This window comes from Halyomorpha halys, unplaced genomic scaffold, assembly GCF_000696795.3.
Source record: "Halyomorpha halys isolate HHAL.00 unplaced genomic scaffold, Hhal_1.1 Scaffold1149.1, whole genome shotgun sequence".
NCBI lineage: Eukaryota > Metazoa > Arthropoda > Insecta > Hemiptera > Pentatomidae > Halyomorpha > Halyomorpha halys.
In genome coordinates, this window is record NW_027116429.1 from 165,960 (window position 1) to 192,711 (window position 26,752).

General features: G+C 30.3%; 1 protein-coding gene across 1 annotated transcript; it reads left to right on the forward strand.

The window, feature by feature from the left end:
* Nucleotides 1-5,608: 5,608 nt before the first annotated feature.
* On the forward strand, nucleotides 5,609-24,446 carry LOC106688536 (dystrophin; the record flags this gene model as incomplete). The annotated part of the gene is given in 8 exon segments (XM_014433041.3): nucleotides 5,609-5,813; nucleotides 9,369-9,612; nucleotides 12,038-12,149; nucleotides 13,441-13,607; nucleotides 14,995-15,107; nucleotides 18,334-18,477; nucleotides 20,028-20,130; nucleotides 23,212-24,446. Coding segments are annotated over 8 exon segments (1,346 nt in total), but the record flags the coding sequence as incomplete, so codon positions are not given.
* Nucleotides 24,447-26,752: the final 2,306 nt, after the last annotated feature.

Here is a 26,752-nt window from a genome sequence, read left to right on the forward strand (position 1 = left end):
TATTGAATGATCCAGGGAATCAAAAGCTTTAGAGAAGTCTAGAAGTATTAGAACTATTAATTTTTTTTCAGTTACTTATATATATATGACAATAATAATAAAAATTAAAAGTTAACTCCTTCTCTGTCCTATACATATATAACTAAATGCTAGATTACAAAGATAATAGATTAAGATCCAAAAATAATAAATTATAATAGATTACATAACAGTAGAATAACAAAATGAATAATAAAACTGACACCAGAACAAAACATAATAATTAAACTATAAAACTCCCATTCCCTATTATTAACTTACAACAATTCAAAACATAAAAAAATACCAAGAATAAAATTAAAAAAGTTTATACAATTTATTCCATTAGTTATGATCAGAGGGAACTTCCGTCCCCAGAAATGATGCCGCTGCAGAGAGTTTCAGTTGTTCAATGTGAACCGTCTTCTGCTTTCTCGGTTGTATCAAGCTTTCAATTGGGACAATGTGTTCCTTGATTATTGTGATCCTGAATGGTCCCTCTTAGCTCTGAACCTCTTTCCCCCTATTGAAACCTAATTTTTGATAAACAATCATTCATATTTTGATAGCTTTTGTCATGTCCCTGACATTCAAATTCTGCTGTGCCACATGTTTACTCTTTTCGCTCTCAATCCTTCCTTTCAACTTGGTCCATGTTTTCCTCAAAGCTAGACCATTATTTAGGTTCTCACCTTCTCTGGTCATCGTACCACTGTAATCTTGCCGATATGCATGTAGCCAAAAGAGTATCTCGATTGGGGCAAACCCCGTGATTGTATAAATTGAGTGATTGTTGGCCGAAATCGCTCGGGTCAGTGCCTCGTCAGGTTCCAACCCTTTATTCACTTGATATATCCATAAATGATCACTGAGGGTACTATTTAAGGCGTTCTACTCCTCCTTGGCTTTTGGGGTGTCCCAGGGTGTTAAGATGCATTGTCACTTCCAGTATTCTCATTTCTTTCTAGATGCACCAGTTAAGACTGTTCCGCCAGATCAAAAAAAAAAAAAAAAAAAAAAAAAAAAAAAAAAAAAAAAAAGGAAAAGGGGTATTTGATACACTTGGCTGAAGAAGCCATCGTTCACAACTAACTTTATTGGCGGACTCCCTCCACTTAATACGTTCATCAAATAGCTGATAGGGCCTGTCAACTGATATCACAGTAACAGCTGACTATAACTCCCCTCTGCCAGTTGACCAACATTCCTCGAAGAAAGAGATATATATAAATATAATTGAAAAATACAATAGTAGTAATTAAATAAAACTCACATTTACCTTAAAAACAAAATAGAAGAGAAAATAACAATTAGATACAGAAATAAAGCATAATAAAATACATATATAACATAAAAAAAAAATGATTTACAATAAAAACAGCACCTCAAGGGTAAAATAAAGAATACACACTAAGACAAAAAAAAAAAAAAAAAGCTACTATATCACTAGAATGTCTTCTATTACACTTATATGCTGGAATTGAAAATTAAAAAAACTGCGCACAAATAGGTACATAGGCACACAAGGTGACAATACAATGATACTGCCATCATAGGAAGCTTCAATTGTTCAATATGGACTGTCCGTTTCTTTTTTGGTTCCTTTAAGCTCTCAATGGTGACAATATTGTGCTCTCTAATTACAATTACTCTGAATGGGCCCTCATACCTCTGCAGCTCTTCTGTTCGGACCGCATCCCTCTGTTAGAACCTAATTTGCGATATACTGTGGTCCCTATTCTAATTTGTCCTATCAGTTCCCGTACCCTGAGGTTGTGCTGCTCCACTCTTTTACATTTTTCCCTCAGAATTCTATCCCTTACATTATTCCACAACTTTCTTTGCGCCAAACTATTGCTGATAATTTCACCCTCTCCAATAGCTGTACCTTGATAATCCCGACAACGTCCCTTCATACCAAAATGGATTTCGGGCGAACTCAGTGATCATGTGTATTGAGTGGGTATATGCTACTATTGCCCATTCCATCGTGTGATTCTCGCAGATGATACCTTCAGTTTCCCCACCCATTGCAGAGGTCTATGGTCCGTATGTATCCTAAATCGTCTCCTGAACATGTATGGCCGAAAATGCTCCACAGCCCAAACTATTCCTACTAGTTCCCTTTCCAAAGCACTGTACCATGCTTCCGCTTCTGTGAGTCGTGTACTGTCATAGCCTATCGGACGCTCTCCTTTCTCCCCTTCCTGTAATAATACTGCACCTAGAGCATATTCACTAGCATCCGTCATTAGTGTGAATTGTCCCTGGAAATCCAGAAAAGCTAGTACTGGCTCTGTCTGTAGCTGCTCTATACACCTAGGAGATGGTGTGTCCCAAAAAGTTGATTTGCTCTTGTCCTAGCGCCGACTTCCCTTTGGATAGTTTCACATCGTCAGCATCTGATTTGCTGAAGACCAAGAGATATAGGCTTGGCATACAGACTCATCCAACCCTCTCAGGAACTCGTCCATGAGCCTCTGAAATGTAATCGGGGCATTTTTTAGTCCAAAAGCCATCCTTGGGAACTCATAGTAGCCTCTTTCAAAAGTGAATACCATTTTGTATTGGTCATTTGGGTGCATTGTAATTTGGTGGTAGCCCACCTTGAGGTCTAGCGTGCTAAAAATTGGTTCTCCATCTAATCTATCCACACTGTTCTCAAATCTAGGGGTTGGCTATTTTTCATCAATAGTATTTTCATTTAGTTTCCAATAATCGATAACTACCCTATATTTTTCCTCTTCTTCGCTTGGTGTATTCTTCTTTCTCATTGCTCACAACGGACTATTATAAGGTGATGTACTGTCCACGATTATCCCTTACTTTTTGAGGTTCTCTATCTCGTCCCAAATATGCTTTCAGAGTGCTTGCGGATACCATCGGTCCTTTACATGTCACCCTATCCTGCTTAAGCGGAATTTCGTGAACCGTCCTTTCTGTAGTATCCAGCACCTCTCCATTAAAAAAAATATTGTCATACTTGTTTATAATGGCATTTTACCAACTTTCTGCCTGCTTCATTGCCCTTACTTATGCCTTAGAGTCCTCTAGCAGCCACTGGCACTTATACTTTCTTTCCCTGATTCTAATTTTCCATCATTCCACGTTATTTTTCACTTGTGCCTCCACTTTCTCTAGTAAATCACAACCTATGATCACTTGGTAATCTCTTGGCATTCTTTCCACCAGATGAACTATCAAATTCTTGCCCTTACCACTCCATTAACTTTTCCAATTCTATCTTCCCTTCTATACTGTGGGGTCCACCCAGAGTAACTAATTGGCATTTACATCCCTCTCCACCACTCAATTTCAAAATTTAACCTCCATCTGTTCCACCTGGTCTGATCTCTGCCTACGGTACATATAAAGACATTGTCTCGCAATTTGTCCCTCATTTCTGCACTCGAAACACTGAGTTAGGGGACACTGGGCCAGCCGGTGCCCAACTTATCCGCATCCGTGACACTTGTGGTCCTCTCACTGGCTACTGTTTCTGGGCTTTGCTTGCCTTGGTCTTCTGTCCCTGTTTGGTGTTTTCTGCCTACCGATGTCCTTGTACTCACTTCTTATGGGCGGCAGAGTTGTTCCAGGCTGATTGTACGTAATCCTAGTCCACCCTGGCTCTTCCACTTCCATTTGGGCCTCCTGTTCCTGAGCACACTCTATGAAGGAGCGTTCTCTCACCATTCCTTCCTTCTTCCCCAGCTCTTTTGCCAACTGAACCTTTAGTACATTGGATAGGAATTACATATGACTCTGTACCGAGATTATCTCCATCATTGCACTGAGTTTATCAGCTATTCTGTTGTAGCATGCGAGGAGTTCTAGAGCATATTGCCCATTAGACAGTCTCTTGTTTCTTGGTCTCCCTAATCATCATAAATATGTCCTCTTCAGGGGCCCACCGTCTGCCTCCAAATGCCTTCTTCAATCTCGCCTTGATCTCACACCAGAGTGTTTCCTCATTAGCTTGGATTTAAATAAGGATACTTCTTTTCACCCTGCAGATGACTGCTGCCCTGCCGCCTCAGCATCCTCACTATCAAGCAGGTTTTCGGCTGTATTCGCTTCTATTCAACCAATCAGTCGATCTTGGGAAATAGCTCAACTCCCACGTCTCCCCAGTAAACCTTTCAAGGTCGTAAACTGCCTTTCTTAAGTCCTGGGCAGTTGCCATGCGGGCTTTGATACATTCTAGCATCGTGGCATGAGCTTGCGCTAAAGAGACTTCCTGTAGTTGCTGAACTCTGTCAGAGCTGGGTTTCATGCAGCTACAGGTTGGTTGAGTGCTACTAGAGGTGGGTTGGCTGCAGCGGGAGGTTGGTTGTTTGAGTTCAGACCCTCGATGTTTAGAACCGCCACTCTCACTACCCTGTTACTGGCCATAATTCAGAGAGAAGAAAAAAAAATTCTTTTCGAGCCTAAAAATTGTTTCAGTATCTAAAGGTCCTGGGTTTCGGTTCCAGTTAAGACTGTTCCAGATCGAAATGATAAAAAAAAGGAAAAGTGGTGTTTGATACAACACACTTGATGGCTTGTTCACAACTAACTTTACTGGTGGGCTCTGTCAGCTTATTATATGGACATTGAACAGCTGATAGGGCCTGCCAGAATGGTTTATGTGTTAAGGGGAAAGGTTTATGTAAGTATTTATCCTGTTTAGTCATAAAAAGGTAACACTGAATGGAAAATATAAATTTTTGTGTTTGCATATGTCTGTGTTATTTTTATTTTTTCAAGCTTCAGGCATTTTTTGTCTGTGGATTTTATTGGGATATCTCTTATTTCATTTTACTGCTTGGCTTTTCCTACCTCTGGCTATTTTGTCTTTCGATAAACGTGTTCTTGCTATGTTTTATTCAGATCCTTGTCAAAAGCTTTTAAAAGTTAGATTTTAGTAACCAATAGTCTCATAAGATTTAGAAAATAAAGTGTTTTTGACTCCAATTTTGTCGGTATTAAAAAAAAAAAAAAAAAAAAAAAAAAAATCAACCTTTACTTCCCATTAGGAGTAAAAATATTGAGTGTAGTATTTAGTAAGGGTTATACTAGAAAGTTAATTTGTCAAATTGTCACCTCTCCCAACCTAGGTGTGACCTCATCATATCTATATATATATTCGAAAGAGGAAAATGGTATAAAATAGATAAAAAAATACAAGACGTCTGGTTAAAAATTTTTAAACGTGTTTGCTACAACTGTTTTTATCTTCTATACATAAATACACACATACGTATATGAAGCTACTACTTCAGTAGTATTCATATTGGAATTTTTGGTGAACTTTTACAAAGGCTTATTAATGCCACTTAATGGAAACAGCTTGTCCCTCATACATTGCCTATCTCCCAAAATCAAAGGACCATTCTCTACCTCCATTCATCCTAATACCAGAACTGCCTTCTTACTTTCATCCATCCCTTTCCTTTTATTTCTTTTTTTGCTCCCGTTCCAATAATTGTGGCCTGATCACTCATTTAAATTATTAATATTCTTTAGGAATAGTGGTCCAAGCTTAGAGTTTATTTTAAACTTTTAATATATTTTCATGTTATTCTAATGTGTATTGATATTTTTGTTGTAGTTCAAAATATTTCTTTGGATTTAATAAAAGGAGTATTCATGAAGTATCAAATTCATTCTACAGATAATTATTTGCTGTTGGATCCAGAAGAAACAGAAAATATTTTGTATGACATATTTTTTGCTGCCTCAAAGCAACATGGAACTAATTTTAACTTTCAAATATCTCTAGAGTTAACCAAAATGTTCATGAAAAACATACCTATGTAAGATAATTAATATTTTAATACATTAATAGAACTTATTACTACAGTAGTGTTTCATTTCATTCAAGTTTTTGTACTTAAATCTTCACTTCTTGTTAAAAATTTATCGTTTCATTAAAAACATTATATCTTGTTATTGATAGCTTGGTATATAAGACCTTGTATCTCCTTGATTATCTATGACAGGTGTTTTGCCAAAGATAACTTTTATTATTGTGGATTGATGATTTTTTTATTACTATTGTCTTCCCCTGAAATTGTAGCACAAATGATATAATAATTGTCCAATATTATGAACAATGGAAGGGTCTGAAATTTACTGTATTTTTACATTATCAGCAGATCATTTTGCCAATTTTTGTTTGTTTTTTATGATAAGTTTTACGATCAACATTTTTTATGCTACAATTCTTGACAGTGAACAGGTTCCTCCTTCATTTATTATGAAAAAGTAAATACAACCATTTCATAGGCTTCTTTATTTATTCCATTTTCCATCGGCTTTATTTATTTCATTTACATTTTATTTATAATTCACTATTGGAACAATTTGTTCAGTCTTGAGTACAATAGCTGCTTTGTGTTCTGTACAATTTGTTTGCATTTTTATTTATTATTTATATTATAATTTAATAAAAATATAAAAATTAGAACTTTAACAGTTTTTTTTTTCCTTTACATTTCTCTCAAAATTCACTTTTCAATATTTTGTGTTATATATGTTTTTTTAGATAACCATTGATTATAAACTATCTCTAATTTGATGAACAAAAAGCTGTTTCTTAGAAAGTAATGATTGTAAAGAGCTCATTTCGGTTTTAAATTCTAGAAATTTTTAACGAATTAAAAAAGAAAAATAATAATAGAACAAGGTCTTCTGTAACGAGCATAATTTTAGAGCTATTTATAAATAACTGTAAAGTGCAATAATGTTGTTTGTTTATGCTACATTATTTTATCACAAGTTTTTCAAAGCTGCAAATTTTGTTTTTTACTATTGATAGGTCCTCACAAGATATTAAAAAATCAGTATTACACAAACTTTCTTTTTCTTCTATAATTTGACTACACTATAATACCTCTGTTTTTTTTATCAATTAATTCTTAAGTATTAGATATAAAAGTTAACAAAACCAACACATTGTTAATCCATAGTTATGTTTAGCAATTCTTGCAAAACATTTTATAGAGGATTTGAAGGAGCTTTATTAGGAGTGATGTTCATTAGTGGTTTGTGCAGATCAATTAGTCTCTTTTTTTTATTATTTGGATATTCATATATTCCCCTTTAACAATCTTTTTATGAAGAGCAGTGTACCTTGGATTGATATATAGCATTTTAAGGGAAATGTGACTTACTGTATATAAGATACTTGAAAAAAAGTTGAAATCAGCTCTACCAATGGTGCTGATTTCAACTTTTCATAATATTTTTCAACTTAAAATTTATTTATTTATTTAGTATTAATATTTTTTGGTAGGAGAGAAACGCTATTGTGAATTTCTTCATTATAGTGTGATTTAGTAGTTAAAAATTCTAATGCCCCATTTACCATATGATATTTTTTGCACATAAGCATTCAGATTAATTTTTACATTTATAGAATTATTGGATATAGTAAAATGGCCTGCCCTGTGTGTACTAATCAATCATATATTTGGTTTTAGTGGAATTAACAACAAGTGCTAACTTTCTAGCAGCATCATTGATTGCATCAAGGAATTGCAGTTTGGGATCTCCCAACATTGTTGATATCATTGGCATAGCCCAATCTTTGTACCATCTGGTTAAAAATTGGTGGTCTGGATTATTGATTCTCTTATAGCTTTTTCCAAATCAATATTGAAGAGTGAATAATGGTTTTTCACCTTCTCAAACATGATTATCAGAGGTAAATCCTTCAGATAGATCCCCTTGAATACGCACTACACACTAAATATTGCTTATTATCAAGTTTTACCAGACAAGCTTAGTAGGTTTATCAAGGTATTCCATCATCTGAATATAAGGCTTGCCTTGAATGCTATCATAGGTGGACCTGAAGTCCTTAAATAGATGGTGCACTTGGATTTGGTATTCTCTTCCTACCTCTTAAATGGTTTTTAAGGTGAATATCTAGTCTGTAGTGGACTAAACCTTTACAGAAGCCAAAATAATAGGACCAAGATACTTTCAATATTAGGCAGCGATCTTTGGTACAATATATTTGAGAATATCCTTTAGGGGCATAGCAGGAGAGGTGCCCCAATAATTGTTTCCTTATTTGTGAATAGGACACAAAGCTGTCTTATTCCAAACTGTTGGAATCATTTCCTCAGTCCATATTACTACAAGAAGATTGTGCTATTGTGGAATAGCTTATCTCCCCTTTCCTTGAGTAATTTGGCAGACACTTTTTCAAAGCTTGATACCTTGTTTTTTAATTTGTCAGTGGCATTGCACAATTCCTCATCATTTAGGGCCTCGAGTTTGACTGAGTTCAATTGTTTGCTGTTTCCTTGGGTTTTCTCTGCTTGAATTGATTATTCCATTTTTGTTCCATTTTTTTGTCTTCCCACTAAGTATTAATTTTTGGCCATTGTTCTCCTGAGAATAAAATTAAAGCACTTATTTGAAATCACTAAAACTAAGCATCCCCAAATGATAAAAATATCATAATAATGAGAATTTGGTCTTACTCTTTGTTATTTGTTCTCTCATTTACATACCCCTTTTAAAGATTTCTGATCCAGAAGATTATATTTTAAATTCAACCTCACTGGTATTCAATTTTTTTTTAAAAAATTGAAATTACTGAGGATCATGAAGTTGAGATTCTTCAATAATTGTTTGGTTGGCACCAAAATTATTTTTTCTCTTGATTCATGGCTTAATCGAGAACCATTTTTTTTCCTCCTTTCTAAAGAAACATTCAAAATTATAAATGCTATTAGTTTTATTATATTGTACTGTGTTACCATCAAGACAAGAAATCAATTGAGTGCTCACCCTCCACATTTTGTGTGTTGACATGGTGCTGTGAGTCACCTTGAGTAAAATAATGATGATGAGCTTGTCAAAAACTCTCGTGAGTAAAGACAATGAAATTTACTTCTTAGATGAACAAATGCCGAAGAATCACTCTTGAAATTTTCACACGATTCACTCTCAAAGGAACAGGTGCCTTTACTTAAAATTGTTCTAACTTTAAGCAGAACTGCTTGTAGAACTAAGCAATCCTCAAGGTCAAGGCCAATATCTGCTGATCGATTTGTTAATAAATATGTAGAATACTCAACAAATTACTGTACAAGAATGGGTTACTTCATAAAATGACTATTAAAAACTAATTATAGGTTCATGCAAAAGGATCTTTATAACAACCTGGTATGTATAAGTAAATAATAGTACTTATTGTGTTTAATAGATAATCTATTATAAGAAAAAAACTTTGATGTTTATAACGTTTTAAAAGCTTAAAGTTTTTATGTAATTAATGTTAAGTATAAATTTATTTAAAAAAACCTTTGAAAGTCATTTATTTTATGCTTACAATAAATTTACTTCATTTTCAGGAATGGGAGAAATTCCAATAGTGTATTATTTTTGAAGGTAGTGTTGATTTGCCTTTCAACATCATCGTTACAGGCCAAATACCAATATTGGTTCTCACAGTTGGTTGATCATAATCTTTGTTTACCTAGAAGAAGGCTTCAATTATTGCTTCAAATACTTATGATGATTACTGAATATTTATCAGAATCAAACACTTTTTCTGAAACTTTAATTCAACCTACCCTAGATTCATGTTTTAACAAGGTATTTTTCTGCATATATTACTTGTGTATTATATATATATAAAAGTATCCAAATACTTTTTGTCCAAATACCATTTCACTGTTGATCATGATCATTTTTTTAAAAATGCACTGCACTGTATTTATATCATTTAGATTATTTCAATTGTTAATTATTGATGTTTACAATAATTTAGATAGTAAGTGTATAAAGTTTTAAAATGAAATATTTTCTTTGAAAACTTCACACGGGTCTTGCCTCTATGAGATCTCATGAGGAACTACACTCATTCAGTTGATCAGTGTGTGGCCCACTAATAATACAGAAAAGAATAAAGTATTTTCTTTTTAAATATCACTTGACTGTTTTTTATGTTTAAAAATAATTACTGATTATTTTTAAAGTCTTTTAAAACATGAAGCCATTTTTTTAACATAAAATAACACGTTTTATTGCCATAATAAATATTGTCAATTTTAATCAACATATTTTTGATTTAGACTCCATTGTTCCGGATTCTTAAAAAAAATATTTTTACGTTCAAGTATTCAAAATGTTTAAATTTTCAAACCAAAAACTGAAAACTCTTATTTCATTTGTAAATGATCAAATCAATGTTATTTATTGGCAAATTGCATCATTATGTAAAAAAAAATCTTATAATTCTCTATTTCTAAAGAAGTATTTATAAATAGTAAATAATTCTTTACTTAGATTTATCAAATAAATTATACCTTTTTACTTACAAAATGTGTACATTTTCTTTTATCATTAAAATAGTATTGTTTTCTTCACATTATTAATATTAATCAACCTTTTTTATAATAGTCAACATGTTATTGTTTAATTTACAATTTCTCTGTTCTGTCCTTGTCAACAGTGAACACTTTATTTTATGCAATAAAAGAAGTAAAATTTCACTACAATAGATTATCTCAGGGTGGGTTTCCCAGACAACCATAAACACAATTATACTGAAATTATTCTTATTACCAAATCTTAACATTATTAGAGGCGTGAAGGTATTTATTGGTACTTCTTCATCTTGATTGATATCTTAGTTTCCTTAACCTATCAAGGAAATTTAAATTATGATGACTGATTTGTATTTTTAATTGAATTCTAAAATGATTTTGGTTTTCCGCATTGTTTGCATGGACATGGTCAAAAATCATAAGAAATTTCCAAATCATGGACAAACTAGTTTTTTGCACTTAACATTCCCCCTTCTACCATATTTGGAGATGGGCAGAGAATTTTATTTAAGACATGGACTGTAACCAACTGACATACTCATGCAAACAACCTATATATGCTAAGTAAAAAAAAACAGATGTTGGGAATTTTCTGAGAAATTCTTGAAAAAGTCAGAAATTTCAATTATCAAAATTAGTTGACACCATGTATAAGAAAGGCCTCTATAGGTCCCCTAAAATTGATGGTTTTAAAGTAGTTTATTTAATAATAAAAGTTGGATGTTTTAATTAAATGGTACCATTCCTGTAGAGTGTCAATGACCTAGCTTCAGCATCTTCTTGTAGCTTTATTGTTCTTTGTTACTTTTCATAACATTGATTAGTTAAAAACGATTTTAACATTTTAGACAGCATTATTTAATGACTGATTACAATTACAAAATTTTTAAAATCATTCTATCTTAAATTAATTATGGATTTTATGAATGATTAACTTTTATTAGACATAAATTTCAGCTATATATTCTCTGTTCAATAGAAATCATAATTAAAATTTTGTTTTTGTTGCAAGTATATTTAATCTATCAAACTAGGTTTAATTTAATTTAACCTCCCTGTTATTTATTTTGCTATAAATCAGTTTGTCTTGAATGTTTCAACGTTAACTTTAACTTTCACACAGTTTAATGGTGTTTTTAGTATGAAACAAAGCTTTTCTCATTTCAAAAAAAAAAAAAAAAAGCATTTAAAAGCTGTAAAGTACTTGCAGCTTTAACCAATCATTGTATAAACTGCTGTAAATAATAATAATCTTACTGGTGGTTTTGATTTGGTTTAAGCCCTTATATTCTCAATTAGGACAAGCAGGGTTGAAAATATTATAAATATTGCTTCTGTATTTTATATAACTATTACAACTGGGGTTCAGATTGGGTTATTTTAGTGGATAGTTATATTTAATATGGTAATGTAATTTAGTATTATTATTATAAAAGCTGTACTACTTACAGCATTAACCAGTAACAGCATTAATAAGTGATTATTTAGTCTGCTTTAAAGAATAAAAATCTTTTGTGAACATTATTGTTGCTGTCTTTTGTACAATTATTGCAATCACATTATAGATTTGTGTCGTTTAAGTTGGTAGTTAAATGTGTTCAAGCTTATGTTTTTGGAATAATATTTGTTCTCATTTTCATTGTTATTGTATTGATGTGTGTCCTTTCTAAATGTGTCTTTATTTATTTTAGAATCAAAGTGTACTGGGAATAAGTGAAGATGAATTCATTCTTTGGGTTAAAAAAGAGCCCCAGTTCTTAGTATGGCTGTCCACTTTTCACAGACTGAGTATTTCACTTAATGGTATGTGTTTACATTTTTTTTTTCCTTTATTCATAATGTCTCACTATTTAATTTTTATTGCACATCACAGCTATAGAAAAAACAATATTGAGTTCTGCCACTGAAAAGATGTTGGCACATTGTCTTTTTTAAAAATTTTTTTTTAATAATTTATTTATTGATATTTACAACTGTATACATATATACACATCAAGTAAATTTTTTGTAAGTGATATGACATGATAAAAACATGTGGAGAATCTACCCATTGATAGAACTCCAAGAACATTTCTAAAGGAGAAGATCTCGAGGCCATCTTCTTTTCAGACGTCTAGGAGGATTATTAGGTAGTGAAGGAGAAGCCAGGTTAGAAACAAGTTGGTTTGGGTGGTTGGGAAGTTTATTATGGAAGGATTGGTATCTGGTTCTGGCCAAATCTGCAACATAGGGGACATTGAGGTCCTGATGGATGATTTGATTTGTGATAAAGTAAGGAGCATTAAGGATTTTGGACTGTAAGGATTGGATTCGAGAGGAATTAGATGGTTTAGTAGAGCCCCATAGCTCAACTCCGTTTTTTAAAATTTAAATATTAAGTTTAGTGATATTTTGGTTCTTTAAATCGTTTAAAAATCTATATGAAAATCAGTTATTTTATAATTATCGTAGAATTCTGAGAATTGAAAATTTCTCTTTATTTTGTATGAAAACAATGTAATCAGGTCCTATTGATGATTTGTATTTATTTTTCTCTACTCAGAAATGTAATCTTATGATTTGAATTTCCAAATAAAAATCTGGCTATCTTGCTATGCTTTTAAAAGAGGAAGAGGGAATCGTTTCTACAAATTTCAATTTGTTTAAATTTTTTTTCTATTCTAGGACTCGCTTTTCATCAAATGTCATGTTTGTTTTAAGTTGATTTTGAGTGTAAAATTTTAATTTTTATCAGTAATTTTCCTTTCGATAGTATCTGATCACTCATCCATCTTAATGTCATGTTTTTACATGTGTGTGTGTGTGTGTGTGTGTGTATATATATATATATTTTGTATTTTTATTTTATTATTGTAAATATTGATAATTTTTAATGTATTCTAAATTCTTTTATTTCTGACCCTGTGTTTAAAGGATTTTATTCTTTAATTTTAATATTATGCCATATTTAGGTTATTCATCAGTAATAAATATTTTTACATTATCTATTTACTTCATAAAATAACAAATTTAATCTTCTGTAATATATTAGTTTTCGGTTTTTAATGTTTAAGCTATTTAAATAACTTAATTTCTTTTTATTATGTATTTTTAGTTAATCACAATGTCCAATGTTCTGCCTGTGGTATTTTCCCTATTGTTGGATTAAGATACCATTGCCTTCAATGTATTCAGTATGATCTGTGTCAGCTTTGTTTCTTCACAGCTCGCAGTAATAAACATCATAAACCTAGACATATAATTCGTGAATACTGCACACAGGTAATTTAGTTTTGTTTTACCAATGATTTGCTACTTAAGTGTCTCATATTGAAAAATTCATTGATCAGTGAAATAATTCTATGTTTATAAACTAGAATATGATGTTTTTAATATGAAGGTAAATCTGAGATATGTAAGTTTATAAAAATGGAAAAGAAGTATTAGAAGAAAAATACAAATTTGCTTCTAATCACTGATATTTTATCTTGTGATTTTAAGAAACTCTTAAGAGACGAAATGTTGGGAGCACCTTGAGTCCTCTGGCCAGTTGTCGAATCCAGCGGCCCAACTACTTTTTGACGAATTTTACATTTTTTTTTTTTTATAGAAATTTGCTTTTTGAGTTTCCCATTATTATTTTTTATCCAGACTTTTGACTAGCATATTACTTATTATAAAATGATTTAAAAAATTCTTTTTTTAAAAATAAATTCCTAATCTAACCTAAAAAAGATATTTACTTATTGAAATAAGCATAACATTTTAGAAATTTTTTTATCCTCTGTTTCACTACAAATCAAAGTAAGAGATATTCCACAAACATAGAAATCTCTAATAAAAAAAATAACAGTAATGCATAAATAGAACTTTATAAAACAAATTTAAACATATTTAAAAAAAATGATAAAATAAGTAGGATTGATATATGACAAACATCATGGTGTGATGGTAAAGTAGAGAATGGATAGATTGTTCAAAACATTCTGCATTGTAAAATAATGTAAGGTGAAGTTTAAATGGTTACCTTTCTTTGAACTATAAAAGCATAAAAAATGAGTACTCTTGGAAATATTAATATGAGGAGAAGATGGTCGGGGGTGCGGTCAGCAAATAAATACAATTTAACAAATATAGTGTCTTAGTAACTCTGCCAGCGCTTCCCTGATAAAGAACTGGAATTCAGGTCGAAAAATCAGCACAAATAAATAAATTTTGTGACCATCTTTTCCTCATTAATCTACAGTCAACTAATATCATCTCATTAGAAACATTAATATTTAAATTAAGAAGCATGAAACGTTTATTTATTTAATATAAAAAGTATATTAGTTAGTCATTTAGGATTTTTTATAATGTAAAGTTGGCATAAATTTCAAAGCATAGTTTTTATAAATAATTTTCTTATTAATTCTATTTACTCTTTTAATTATTTTAAATTATCATTATTATTTTATTTAATTTTTTTTTAAAGGTTTATGACTTCCATTACTTTACTTCCTTAATTAATGTTTATTATGAATGAAATATATATTTGTTAATATTGTAACAATATCAATTTATATGTTTTTTTTTGTTGTTTTTTTTCACTTGCAACTTATTACTGGTTTATCATATTCATTTAAATTGTATATATATTTTATATTTTTTCTTTATTTATCATTTTCAGAGTTCATTTTATGAAACTGCTTCTGTATTCATTAAAGAAGTTTTTAAACGCTTATGTGGTCATTCTACAAAACTTCAGTATCTACCAGCAAATATCAGTGGTTCAATAAAAAAGTAAGTTCCCCCTAATGGTCATTTCACTTATGATATTCATAATTTTATAAATTATTTACTTTTAGTATTTACTACTTCAAAAGTTCTAAAATATTCCTGGGCCATTCTCAGGTTTAAAAAAAAAATCAGAATAAGTATTTTTACTTTATTTATCCTCAAATATATGTTCCTGATCTAATCTAATTTTGAAACCTGGCTTTCTTTTGTCAATAGTCTGTATTTTTAAGATCCTACCCAGTTCATTATTCTCTGAATGTTGTTGGAAATTCTTACCAAACCATTAGATCACCTCAGCTTCGGGCTTGTTGCTCTTTTATTTATTCTTTGTTGCTTCTCCTATAGACCCTAAAGTCCTTTATCTCTTGAGGACAGATAATTAGACGTTAATTTTATTTTAATTAGAAATAGTTAATATACTATGTAGTTATATAGTTATATTCGGAGATCATAAATTATATTTCAAGATGTTATGGAATTTATTCAATGCAAAATCTAATTTTGTTAAAATGTTTTATTATAACATTTTCACTAAGATCCACCATTTAGGATTTATAGGCATAAAACAAAACAAAAAAACGAAACATTTCATAATTTATTTTATCAAACTAATTAATTGCTTAGTACTCATTTTAGGACCATCAGTTATTCATTTCTATGCTAAGCAGTGGTAGAATCTAATTTTTAAAATCATTTTCAAATTTATATTTTTTTGCCTAGGTTTATGTGTTGGGTCACTGTGCTAGATTTGCCTGTTCTTGTCACTTACACCTACTTTTGTCCTTTGAAGTTTTATCCTTCTGAAGCCTGAATACTGTTTTATTCTTTCGAATACAGTTTAAATTTATAAATGTATTAGTTTCTTTGAATTAAGACTAGTTAGTTTTTAACGCTAACAGTATTAAAATTTTTAAATGTGTGGCACAACAATTTTTGATTATTCATTAATTTTATGAAGAGAAGAGAAAACAAATTAAATTAAATTAAATTAATTGTAAATATTAATTTATTTAAAGTTAGAAATTAGGAATAGAAGAGACTATAGACTTGTAGATAGGGACTTATTTTTTAAAATAAAATGAATTTAACTAATGAGTTAAAATACCAAAACTGCGTTTCTGTGTTAAATGTAGTAAAATAATTTCAATAACTGTTTGCAGATTTATATTTTATGGCCTGCTTTTATGCATTGGAATTCTATCCTATTTGATCTTTAGCAACAAAGGAATAATTAAGTATGTATGAACTATGGTGGCTAGGATATGCCTTAAGATCCACTAAATATAACCAGGAATAGAGCTGATAAATCAGTAAATAGGGCTGTAGTGCTAAACTGGTCAAACTGATAAATTAGTTCTATATAAAAGGTTAAAAAATAAAATTTGTATTTGTTTTTAAGAATATTTTGTCTAGTTCACTGTGCTTTAATTTGGAATTACCTAACTTGAACATTTTTTTAGTTATTGCTTCCTATCCAACAAAACATGTGACTTGTTTAAAAAAAAACAACATATAATTTCAATTTTTTGCTTTTCTATGAATGAAAAGTAAAAGGAACTATTTGCTGCTTTTCAGGCCTACTTTAACCTTCTTAAATACTGCTAAAAAGCTCATAATTTCCCTTCAGGACGTTGAACATTTGGCAGCGTGATATAAGTTTTGAACTAGTCATTATTACTCGGCTGAGACCCTTCTTTGTACTTTCCATCTCATGCCGCCTGCAAATCTGAGCTGGCTGGTTGTTGTTGGTCTGTAGTGGGTATGATTTATTCCAAAACTACAGGCAATTTGCTGTCCATAATATACAACTTCAAAAGGCCTTAAGTTGTCTTTCAGTTCAACATTTTTTTTTTTTTATTTTTACTTTTTTGTTATATTAACAGTAATGTTATGTTATGTATTAGTCTACCTTGATAAACTGAAGTTACTATTTTTTTTTTCATTGGCAAAAAAATTATCAAACCCTAAAATCGTTTCTTACATAGCTGTCTACTTCCAGTTTTTTGATCATTTTCAATACAGGAAAAAAATTAAGTTTAAAAATTAATTAATCTTAGATGCAGAAAATGTTTCTTCTTACAGTTTTATTTTGGAGTGTAAAAGTTATAAAAAATTTGTAATTAAAATTAATCAAAATATATATTCTTGCCTACAGTTTAGATTAATAGATTAATTAGTTTAGTTTGTAAGTCTCCCTGTTGTGGAATGAGTGTAGAAGTTCCTTGGTACCATAATTTTCAAAGTGTAGTAGTGGAAGTGATCATTTGTTGCTTTACTTTTTACACCCTCCTAGTTAATCTGGATTTGATACGAAAATAAACTCCATGAAAAAAATAAGTGAGAACAGATAAATATTTTTTTCATTTCTATAACTATGAATTTTCTTTTTGAATGTAAGCTCATTGGCAGGAAACATGTTCTATGACAAAACCCATTTGGTTTCCATGGCATTATTTTTGTACAATATTACTCTCTAATGAATCTTTGTAAAACTATTGACGAAGAAAATAAAATAAAACCCCCTCAGCATTTGAAGTTTTACATTTCAAGATACAACTAATCCAAAATGAAAAAATCTGTCCATAGTCCCCTGTCTGATGCCTCCCATCCGCTGCTTTTCTCATGAGTAGTTGGCCAATTTTTTTCAAATTTGGTACCACTCGAGGATGATTCTTGGAACTTGAAATTACTGTCTGCCAATTTGTTTTAAAATGGGGGCCAATTAGAGATTTCATATGATCCAGTCAGCATCTTTTTTCTCTGACCACTAAGCTATTTTTTTTTAGATTTAGCACAAAAGTCACAGGTAGGATGATCATCGGAATTTGCCCCTACCATCTATTATTATATTTTGTTTTAAATAAGCAATTGATTAGAGGTTTTATTAGTCCATGTTTCAAGCTTTTACATAAAAAAATAAAATGTTAAGAAATCAATTATACCAAATCCTAACAAAATTTTAAATTTAATAATTTTTTTCAAAATTAAAATAGCTATAGACCTGTACATATATGCCAATCTCTATAAATTATTCATGATTCATTTGTTGTACTTCATATTTTTTTTTATTTTAGTGAATTATTTCATGTCTCAAGTTCCTTATTTTGTTACAGCTACAGTATTAGTTATTTGGTTGTGAGTATGTTTCTGCAAACATATTGTTATTTTTTTTTAATTATTAAGATTCTAAAATAAGTTCTTACTTTTATTCATTAAATATTTGTTTTAGTGATTCTCGTTGTGAAAAGGATGTTTCTATTGAAGCGTCTTCCAATGGAAATCAAACAGAACAAAAACATTGTGTAAAGAATGTAGAAGATGGAATAAGAAATGAACTCCAAAGGATTACTTCTGAAATAGAAAAGGAAGCAAGGTTGCTAATATTTAATATGTCTCAATCTAATTTATCGATTTATTGTTTTTCTTCCATAATATGAGAAAAGGACCATTCCTTTACCTATAGTGCATTTTTGTCAGATAAGTACATTATTAATTTAGGTTCAACAAAGAAATATGTCTGTCTATTGGTGTTGCTACACTTTTGCCCAACTATGGCAAATTCATGCATGTGTAAGCGTGTGGATGGATTATATAGATATGGATGTAGATTAGCTGGTACAAGTTGGCCTAAATTTGTAGGCAACCTGTGGAGTGTTGATTTTTAAGCACAAGTGAAAAGGAGTTTGGGAAAGCGTTTCTGTTGCATCCACATATTTGTGCTCAGCTAGAATTGTTTTAGAACTGTCAACTTTTAAATATTTGTGCTCTCTCTGTTTTAATTAGTTAAAGAATTTTCTCAATTTTAGAAATCAATAATTAACTATATTTTAAAATTCTATCAGTTGAGTGTAAATACATTGTTTCAAATCTACTAAATGCTATAAAAAACTAAAAATTAGTAGGTTAGTAATGTAGATGAAAGCAATTTTTAAAAAAAATAACAATACCTATATATAACATTTTATTAACTAAAACCTTCTATTCTAAACACAGAAAGACTAGGAGGAACTCAAAAAAATTGTGAGCAGCTGCTCAGCTGTCCTGATTTCCTAATATGCAGGATATTGATTAGTTAAAGAAGTGGTGAAAGAGAATTAGTTGATACTAGTCAAATACATTTTTTTTTGTACATATTACTAATCACATAGTTAAAAAGTGAAATTAAATAGCAATCAAATCAAAATAAACAATATTTATAAAAGGAAGATGGTCTGAGTGCGGTCAAAGAAATACTCAAATAGTGATTAAACTATTTACATTGAACCAACGTTTCGCCCCACATTGCAGGGCTAAAAAAAATACAAACACCTAAATGATGTAAACATAAATGAATAAAGTAAAGTTAAAAAGATGTACAATGAAACATAAAAGTTAAGTAAGAATAATACAAGGTCATAGACAATTAATGAAAATGGAAATAATAACAAATAAAAAGAAGAAATATAAAATACAGTACCAACTACTAAGAGATGGAAAAAGGGGGATAGGAATAAAATCAAGAATAAAGGAAGATATCCTGTCATGTTCATTATCATTAGATGCAATTTAAACCATTATTATCCACCATCCAGGTCATCTTCCTATAATGAACAGTTAGCTAATAATCTGCAAATTAAATCTTAATGGTTTATCTTAGAAGCTAAAATCTTAGTTCGTTTTTGTCTTATATAAAAATACTGTAAGTAAAATGTCCTATCAAAGTTTCTATTATGAATCATGACTTTTCTTGATTATTTTAACAAATAAAAATAAAAATTAATGTTTTCAGTTAAATTAAAGTTATATAGTTTTCCATTTATGTTCTCTATTAGCATGAACTTTTAGATTATTAATGAAGTTTGAATATTGATATTTTAGTTCATGCTAATATTAACCTATTTGTATATTTTTTAAATTATATTTTAATCATCAATACTGTTGTAGGTTAATGCTATCTGATGTAACTACTGAACTTTCAACTAATTATTTAATTGATCATCAGGCCAGATTTCTGCAAGAACGTTTGGATAAAATAAAAGCACTTCAGGTCAGTTTGTGTCTATTATATAAATTTTTCTTGACTCAAAATAGTTCTTTTTGATTCATTATATTTTTGGATTTATTCATTTCTCTTGGCTATTCCATTTTCAAAAATAATTATTATACCACATTTTCCTTACAACTGATAAATCTCTACTGTAAAGTATTTGTTGATTGTTATCCAATGTATAGTCAAAGTTATTACTTTTTGATTATTAAAAGCTCAATAATTAATCACTTATTTTTTTACTTCTTTCTTGTTATCATAATTTCAAGCAAATTTTATGAAGTCCATGTTGTTTACTGAAATATTCCATTTGAAGTTTACTTGCCATATGGTCTAACAGAAGTTGGTTTAAATCTTAAACTATCCATAATTTAATTACCTTAGCCAATTTGATTCATCAAATACAAAATAAATTAAACATTCCTGTTAACAACTATTGACTTTCTATGAACTGTGGACATTTATTTAATTTTAACCTGCATACTGAAACTTTCTAAATGTTTGCCAGAAAATTAATCCTAATGTTCAAGCATGTATTTATTATTAGGGGACATTGGTCCCAGCATACAATTATTTTTTCATTCATTAAATTTGTAAGAGATTTTACAGTTTATTTGATAATAAACTCAGTTGCGGTTTGTAATGCCAGTTAGATGGGTACACTCCTGGACATTTTAACACCATATCACTACTGAACTTTTGCTACTTGTAACTATAGCATCTGTTGGCTTTGGTGTATTAATGTTACAAAAAAGAAATTTAATAGTTTTTAGCAGAGTATTGTAACGATAAACCACTTAGAAAAGAAAGAACCTTTTAACACTTAATCGCTGCTTTGGCATTTCTGTTATTTACTGTTTGCATTGTGATTTAGTCAGATATTTTCGAAGCATTTTATGTTTAAAAAACAAAAATTAATGACAGTATTACTATTTTATATACTTCTGCCCCACTTCTTCCTAGAGGCATCGCCTTTCAAGAATCTTATTTCCTCATTAGGTATCATTAGCCATGCCCAAGAAGAATACGTTACAAGGGGCTACAATTTGTTGGTACAGGTGTTCGTATAAACTATAATTGACCTGCTTACTGACAAAGCCAGCGGACGATACCTGTTGTAATAGATTTGCTGGGAAAGGTCCCTTCAACAAGTTTTATCCATTAACTAGCTGCGAAAAGTGTCCCTGTGTTGAGAAGTATCCTACCCGGAAAAAGCTCAATAATTGTAATGCTTAATATATATTATTATTCATATGCACATATGGTAGACTTTTATAATATCACTAGTTATAATAAATTCAAAGAATTATTTGTTTATTTTCTTATATCTTACTTTCTGAAAGTGTGAAACAGCCAATAGTTGTGGATATTTAAAAAAAATTAAAATATCCAATAAAAATTCTTCTTCCCCTTACTCCTGTATGCTGTTAAGCGTGGTTCAGTACATGTAGCTCACCGATCTCTATCCCTGGCTAGTTTTCTCATCTTCGGGATGGTGCATCCTCTTGTTGGTGCGTGAGTCTGCCATGAGGCCGTCTTCCTTCTAGCCTAGCTTCCAAATACCACGTGGTTTTTTTGGTATCATCTATTCTACAAATGTAGTCCATACCACTTCTGTTGCTGCTCTTGCATGGTGTCATGCACTGATTTCACACCCAGATCCTCCCAAACCCTTTCATTTCTGACACAGTCTCTACGGATCTTACCAACTATTCTTCGGAGGAATCTCATTTCTGCTGACGTTATCCTTTCTAAGTTCTTGTCGAGGGCTCTCGAGCTTTCTGATCCATACAGGACAATTGGGAGGAACACGGATATTTGTATTTTGGCATCTCTACTTACCTATAAGAGATTTGTAAATTTGATGGTACAATCCATTGGCCTTTTTCACTCAATTTAGAACCTCCTGGTTTATTTTACCATCTTTACTTATGGTCCCTATATACGTATAAGCATTCGTACATTTTAAGGGTTCACCATTACACAAAATCGTAGGCTCTGCGTTTTCTCTGGTGACACCCATAATTTTACTTTTGTTAAGGTTTATTTGCAAACCTCTTATATTCAGTTCCTCATTCCATTCATCCATGGATGTCTGAAGAGCCTCTTCAGAGTCAGCTATCAGAACGATATCATCCGCTTATGCATTGCTTAAGCCAGTACTGGAATTAGGTTCCAAAAACCTACTATTGCTCTTAGGCATCTCCTTTTACAAACCTTCCATATCTCATCCATAAGGATAAACAGTAGTAGGCTCAGGCTGTCTCCCTGCTTTACTCCCTTAATGGAAAAATTTATACAAATGGAAAGGCCGCGATGTCTGATCATTAACTCTTACAATGCCCTTTGGGTCTTAGTAAACTGATTTGATTGCACTTAACAAATTTGCTGGCACTCTTCTTATTAGTCTGTCCCTTATCTCCTACCTCTGGAATGAGATAAAAGCCGCCCTCAGATCCAGGAATGCCAAATAGACTGCCTTTCCCTGGTCCCACACTTTCTCTACTATCATTCTCAAGCAAAAAATGTGGTCCTGGATCCATCTTCCATGTCTGAAAGCAGCTTGCTCTTCTTCAATAAAAATTATTAAAAAAATTAAAAACAGCCAATAGGCTAAAATTTCACGATCCAAAAAAAAAAAAAGAAATAAACAATAATAATAAGAACTACTAGTACTAATTGGATAGTAAAAAACAAATCAATAACAATTTAATTTCAAAATTAGTGTAGAAATAAATAATAAAAGAAAACCAATTACAATTTTAAGACAGCTCTGACTCTAATATTATGCTGATTATTTTCTGATGCGATTGATTTCTTGGTTTTTAGTTGGTGGAGAATGTTTGCTTCTTATTATTCCTTAAATACTTATATTATGAGCACCTCTGTTAGTCTACCATTGCTAATAAAGGAGTAGAGCTTAACTTGATCCCCTTTTCTCTTACCAGCTTAAAAGTTAGATCTATGTGTATTTAGTATCTTTGTTCCTAATGTGTGTATTATATACATGTACATGTGTGTGTAAACAAACACGCAATGTATTTTTGGGTATTAATTTATTTTATTTTTTTTGTTTTGCAGTATTCATTGGCCAAAAGAAAAGGTGCATCAATTGAAAATGAAATTCCTGCTCTCGAATCTCCTCTCAGGACTGAAATTGAAAAAGATTCAACATTGTTAATTCCTAATTCCAGTGGGTTTTCTACTTGGCTAGAATCCACTGAAAATGATGAAACATATAGTAAACAGCTACATTCTGAACTTGAACATATAATGACAAAATTGAATTGTATGTTAGAGTCTAATTTTTCTTTAAATGAAGATAGTTCATTTCCATAGCTCTATCGTTATAAATGACATGCTAATTAGTATTTCACTGGGGTGGTAAAAACTTCAAACATTCTTTGGGAGGTGGAGTTTCATAAACATCACTTTGTTTTTATTTTTTAAATTATTTAAACCAACATTTTATAATTTTAATTGTATTTTTGAAAAGCTAAATGATGTAGGTATATGGATGATAATATTTATGGATATGGATAATATTTATCATAGAAAAAAAATTACAAAAACATATCAAATTTCAATGTTTGATCTATTTAAAAAAAAAATTCACCCTAATGTATTTAATTCAACACATTTGATTATTAAATTTGAAAATAAAAGACAAATCTCTAAAATTTAAAAGAATAACTATATCAATTCAAGTATTTCTTGGAAAACCTTTCACTATTATGTAAACACACTGCCTTTTTACTGTTTACACAGCTGTACCTGGTGTTAATTTCACTTGTGTGGTGATAATCCCAAACCCCAATGAATTCAAATAGTACATACCGTGCAAGTGTTCAAAATCAGCTAACTTATGATTTTGAATGTCTCGTATTATGTAAAGTTTAGAAGGAGTAATAGGATTAGGAGTATTAGTTTGAAGTCCACTGGTATGACTGTTTAATTGCTACCTGGGGTAGCATACTCACCCCCCCCCCAGTTAAAGATTAATTTATCATTAATATATAAGGAGATGAATCCCAATTGTAAATTATTCATTTAATAGATTAATAAGACTTCTAGGATTAGGAAATGTATATATACTCATCCATAAATGTTTTTACTTTTTGATTAAAAGACTGTTTATTTGTTTATATTTAATTAGGTTTAGTTAATTATTTTGGAGTTAGATATCATTTTAGTGAAATATTTGTTTTGTTCTCTCTTGTATTTTTTTTATTTCTGAATAGTTAATTTATTTTTGATGAAAAATGTGGAGAGGAAATTAATTAGATTTATTTGTATCCATCAAGTTATTTAGTTGAGATTTAAAATAAAATATATATATTTTGAGTTTGAAGTCTTTAGCCTGCCTCCTATTTAAATTATAAATACATTTTATAACTAAGAGTGCATCTAAATTTATCTTTGTTACATTAAGAGCTGATGATAATTTTTCTCTCTCGGAGTTAGTTTCCATTTATAAAAACTTAATATTGAAAAGTTTTAATAATATGGAAGCTAGTTTGAACATTAGCATGTGTATATGTGTGGATATATCTGCCATGTGGAGGCTATGTAGGTAGGATCAGTGATTTAAAGGAAACTTTTTTGGTGATATTAGGTTGAAAAAGGGAGTGCCTTGGAACCAAGAAAACAAAGATTTTTCATATTTTTAGACATTTTTTATGATATCACATACAAGTTTTGCTCTGCATGTATTTGATGGTTATTATATACCAATCAATTGTTTTTTGTGGGTAAAATAATTAAAAATGATTATTGATCATATTTAATGAGTTAAAGTCTGTGAAAAATGATAAAAACCAAGTTGCTTCTAATTAAGTAGGAAAAAAAAATGTGTGTAGGAAAAATCAAGTCAGATTTGGTTTTAGCGAATTTTGTAACCCTTAAGTATGAATTTTCATATAAATTAAAAGTTAGAAATTTTTGAGTTTGATTTTTGGAGGATATTTTTATTCTGTCGAAGTTCTGCATTTACGAAATAAATTCATTACCCCTTACAATTTTATCCAAAAGCCAATGTAACTGCAACTGTTCCAAAGCTGAATTTCCCCTTTTCCAAGCCATATCAATATTAGATTTTATGTCTTAATATGGGCAAAACAGCAGTTAAAAATAAAGAAAAATTTCTCATAATTTTATTTTATATCTCTGGTTCTAATTTGTTTACAAAGGTGTGATTGGCACGATTTCCATCAGTTTAGAGGGTCCTAAGACTCTTAAGTTTCGTATAGATTTTTCAGTATAAGTGTTGAAGTTATTGCTATTTTTGAAAAAAAAAAAAAAAAAAAAAAGGCCCCAAAGTTGAACGTAAATTTCGAAGGTACGGTGACAGTTATTTAAAAAGGTAAGCAAACATTTTTAATTTTTTGAGTACTATGAAAATTCATATCCAAGTTTTTTTTTAGATGAGGAAAACAAATGTCAACTTCACTTTTGCATGGAAAAAATATTTTGTCTCACTTTGCTTGATCAGTCTGTCAAAACTTTCTTTTTTTGAAAATTGCAATGCCTTTAACACTAACTACTGACTAATCTACACAAAACTTAAAACAGACTTGGGACCCTGTAAACTGTTAGAAATGGTACCTAATCAGACCATCGTAAACAAATTAGAATTGGAGATATAAAATAAAACATGAGAAATTTTTCTTCATTTGGAACTGATTTTTTCCCCATATAAAGGAATAAAATCTATATCTGCAAAGATCATAAATACTTGAAGGAATTTGATATTTCCTGATAGGATATTCCTAATTTAGGTGGGAATCGAACCCAAAACGTTCTGAACTAATATCCCGGGATTCTCGTTCCAATGTACTTAGCTATCACTAGAAAAATAAGTCAGTGAAATGTTCTTGGGCCTACATTAAAACATTAAATTATATAATGAATCATATTTTCAAAGTTTTTCTGAAGATAGGAATAGTATGACATATTTAATAACTGAGATTCAAAGTTAAATTATCAATAGCCTTCCAAAGTCAAACTTCTAAACTTTTAGTCAGCAGTTACTCCTAATTTATATTACATAGTCTTTTTTTACGTAATAAATTAGATATTAAAAGAGAAAAACAAGTCAAGAAACAAGAGTGTATAACTTAGCAAAATGTTCTTAGGCCTACATCAAAACATCCAATTTTTTAAATTATATAATGAATCATATTTTCAAGATTTTTCTGAAGAGAGGAATAGTATGATGTATTTAATAATTTAGATTCAATTCTCCATTTTCAAAATTAAATTATCATTTGACTCTAAAGTCAAACTTTTAAAATTTTAATCTGCAATCACCCCAACTTACCTTATATAGTTTTCTTATACCTAATGAAATATATACTAAAAGAGAAAAATAAGTCAGTAAACATAAAAATCCTTAATATCGATATTCATAATTCTACTGGTTCTAGGTTTTATTTATAATTTTTTTTTGATATAGTATATACCAATATTAATGTATATTTTAACTAATCTCAGTATTATAGACTATAAAAAAGAACTACTTAGGAAATATATAAACTATAATAAAGATTCATCTTAAAAGATACTATCTATTTGTATTAATTACAACAATCTTTATCATCAGACACTTCTATAACTGATATTA